Source organism: Loa loa (assembly GCF_000183805.2).
Source record: "Loa loa unplaced genomic scaffold supercont3.705, whole genome shotgun sequence".
Lineage (NCBI taxonomy): Eukaryota > Metazoa > Nematoda > Chromadorea > Rhabditida > Onchocercidae > Loa > Loa loa.
Window position 1 is genome coordinate 1 of NW_018108885.1, and position 3,870 is coordinate 3,870.

The 3,870-nt window shown below is 33.4% G+C and overlaps 2 protein-coding genes across 2 annotated transcripts in view; one reads left to right on the top strand and one right to left on the bottom strand.

Annotated features, from left to right (window-relative positions):
- Positions 1–1,200: 1,200 nt before the first annotated feature.
- Positions 1,201–1,537, bottom strand: LOAG_13384 (hypothetical protein; the record flags this gene model as incomplete). The annotated part of the gene is made up of 2 exons (XM_003148893.1): positions 1,201–1,390; positions 1,506–1,537. Coding segments are annotated over 2 exons (222 nt in total), but the record flags the coding sequence as incomplete, so codon positions are not given.
- A 2,087-nt stretch (positions 1,538–3,624) lies between these two features.
- Positions 3,625–3,870, top strand: part of LOAG_18936 (hypothetical protein) — a gene marked incomplete at its 3' end in the record, with an annotated part of 4,301 nt that continues 4,055 nt past the window's right edge. The window contains exon 1 of the mRNA XM_020451598.1: positions 3,625–3,704. Within this exon, the coding sequence (XP_020304605.1) occupies positions 3,630–3,704 (75 nt within the window). The 5' untranslated portion in view covers positions 3,625–3,629. The remainder of the gene's footprint in view (positions 3,705–3,870) is intronic.

Genomic DNA, 3,870 nt, shown 5'->3' on the forward strand with positions numbered 1-3,870 from the left:
ATGTATATACATATATTTATATAAAAAAAATTGTGAGCAAATAGTTAATTTAAATCATAATTAATGGAATATAACTTGTGACAAGTAAGTAATTAAGAGTATCCAATAACCTGTATTAATTAAGTAAAACAAATAATGATTACTTTATGATAAACAATTATCTTAATTTATTCTATTTACACATATGTATGTATATTTTTTGTTCCACAAATAAGGCAAAAAAAAAAAAGAAAAAAAGAAAAAAAAAGCGAGGAAAGAAAAGTTGTTAGTAATAACAACGATTGGTATTTTAATTTCTCAACAATTTGGAACATTTACCGGAGAGAATGAACCCGAGGAACTGGTTTTTCGTTGGATGAATGAAATTATTTTATTGGTGAATGATTTTGGTAAGCCTTTTTTACAAAAAAAAAAGAAAAAGAAAAAATTTTGAAGTAGAAAAGAAAAATTCAAAAAAAAAGTCCATTTTGCTAAAAGAATTTTTATGACCTCAGGGAAATAAGAGCAATGTATGAGTAATCAAAATAAATAAACGTTATGAATTAGCAAATTGTTTTGTTTGGTAAAAAGTACCAGCAAACAATATCCTACAATTGAGAGTTACGAATTACGAAAGAAAATCAAAGGAACTGGGATAGAGTAATAGCATTGAAAAGCAATAAATACATCATCAAATCTATCGTGTCATCATCATCATTATTATTATCATTATCATTGTTTACATGAAGATTTTCAAAGTAAGGAATAAAATTTGAAAATAGTAAACGTGAAAGTGAGGATGATATAGAGGGTAAATTCAGATAAGAGGTAGGAAGGTTTCAGAAATGTTGGAATGTGCTTTGGTAGATCTATAAAGGCGGGCGAAAAAGGGGGAGGGGGGAGGGAGAGGGTAAAGAGAAGTAGATGATAGAAGAGGAGGAAGAGGAGGATGAAATACAGGTGCAGGAATGCCATCATCATGCGATGATACATATGTCGTCCACCTTCACCCTTACTTCTTTAACTCCCCACCCCCTCCTCCTCCTTCCTAGTTCTCGTCTCTTTTCCCCTTCACGCCATCCTTACAATAGCCAATTGAAACGAAAGAGGTGATGTGACGGTACGGCAAAAATCTTCTGAATTGGGCCGTGACCAATGACCACATCAGACACAGAGCCAGTTGAACCTTTTGATGCATACGTAGTATAGTATATTGCTCACCTCTTCCTCCTCGTCCTCCTCCTCCTCCTTCTCGTCCTCCTCCTCCTGCTCCTCCTCTTCCTTCACATTCCCGGATAAGGCAAGATACCCACTTCTCACTTGGGCAACTTTTCCTCTCGCCAACATAGCAATTGCAATTCCTCCCTTGTTCAGCCTTTCGTCTCCAATCTTCTTACTACCACAACTGCTCCTCAATGAGACTTTAGTTCAAATTTCACTTCCCTGATACCTTCTCCCTTTGTCATTTGCAACCATACCATATACCCCAACCTCTCTTATTATCATTGAGTTTGTTGTCAACTTACCCTCTCCCTTCCACTTCCTTTTTCACCACCATCCCTTTTCAGTTTCTGTCCTGTCTGTCCCCTTAATCTTATTCGTCCCCTGTGGTCTATCCTTTCTTACACTTTTACTGACACAAAATTCTCCTTAATTGCATTGTTGTATGATAAGGTTACTTACCAAATGAAACTTTGAGGTGATATACCTTGACATCTTCCATTTAATTGTCTTTTCATTTACATTCCGATTGCTTACTGATGTTCCCGCTTGTTTCTTTCCTACTAATCAAACATATTTCATATGGTGGAAGGATATATACTATCTTTGTGACATGCAAATCGATATCTAAGAAGTAATTCCGGGAATTGTTCCGAGAAATCCTGATAATCGAGAAATCCTGATAATCCATGGAATATATGGATGTGTTTCAGAATGATATTATCCATAAAATTGATGCCACTACTTATTATCACCAAGCATTGCTATAGGAGGATAGAAGATTTCGAAACAATCAAATACAAATAGCTTTAATGAATCAAATTTTGACGATTTAACAAGCAATAATTCCATACAATTAAACATGTCAAAAATGTTTAATTAAATGTCACCCAATTAAGAATGTATTCGGAACGTTGATATCCTGATAAATATTTCATGGATAAATTATTAAAATTATCATTTATTCATTCAATTTAATACACTGTATCATTTGGTATAATTACACGTTAAATGCAATCATTTCAATTTTTCCATTCAAATAGATTACAGATGCCTATCGAATAGCGCTTCTTTATGATCTATCCAACAATTAAGATTATCCGGTTAATCTCGGATTATTTAATTTTCGATTATTATCATGTTATAGCAATATGTTCGTTGATTTAATTAAAGCCTATAGGAATAATTCATTTATCCGTGTGGTGACATTGAATACCATCCATTCAATTAGCGCTAAATACATTCACATTTGTTGCGCACTTTTTAAAATAATTGGCAATTATGGATGGAAAATTTATTTGTAACAATCCTGATATAATTATCATCGTTATTATCGTCATCGTTATCATTATCATCATTTTGCTGCTTGCATTATCATTGCCATTAACACTATCACCATATGTTACTGTTTATTATATCATTAATCATTGCAACTGTCATCATTACCCCTATTCTTATCACTATTTTTATCTTAAAATCCCTTTAATCCTATTTGAACCGCAAATTCCTTCATTGAATATATTTCCTAGCGTTATGAAGAATAGTAACAAATAGTATGTAATATTTTTTAAAAAATGTAATCTTGAAACTTTCATGGAAGTAGACAAAATCGATCCGGTTAAAATACCCACTGAATACCGGATACGGTTACTATTACATGACATCTCGTGCAGTGTCGCAGTCGTATCACCTAAATGAAAGTTTTGAACGAAATGATGACAAAAAACTAGTATTAACTGAGTCTTTATTTTTCAGGGAAGCAATTTATGGCCTTATCCGGTTGTTATCAATTTTGGAGGAACGTTGGTCTAATGATTGGGGTTAATAGCCGAAGATGCTAGTTACGCTACAAGTTTCACGTTTTGTTAAGCTTGAAAGAGAATGAATCCTTGACATCCTAATTGGAATAATTTCACAATCAAATTATTTCCACCGAATTAATTAGCATCTAGTAGCGGTAGAGAGAAAGTGAAACCAGATGTATGAACAAAAAATGAGTGGAAATGATGGGAAGAAAAATGTGGCCAGGAATCATTAAGCTGGTAGTAAAGGTAACTTATTCCTTTCTTATTTTGCTAAATTTCAAAAATTGCAGTGAGCGTAATCTATGAGAAAAAAGTGACGTTAGTTAATTCATCCTATGTTCGCGTTGAAATTTGCATATCTTTTTATCAAATCCCTTGGGATATAAAAATTTCATAAGCGCAACCTCTGTATGGCATACGTCGGGAAGTTGGCGGACGAACGATTTCATATTTGAAAATGTTATCACGTATTTTGGGTGTACCGTTTGTTTTGTTTTACTGTTTGGTGTTAGGAAAAAAGAAATGTGTTTGTAGACGTTTCAGTGTTTGTGTATGATATTTTAGTGCTAATTAATGCAATGCTAATTATGGGAAAATGAATTTAAGCGTGTGGAGATAGCAGAGATGGACAAGAAGCGTAAGGAACCTCGTAAGGATAAGGAACCTGCTAAGCCAACACACGAGACCAGAAATCGTAATGTATGTGCTATTTTGGGTTTACGTTTAAAAAGTTAACAAGTTGAAGTGGAATTGTACGAATATTTAATTTCAAGCAAAATACGTGTCTTGAATTTTTCCAAGGAATGTTTGAAAATGTAACAGATCAAATTTGGAAACAGACATGATGAACAATTGAAATGAAATG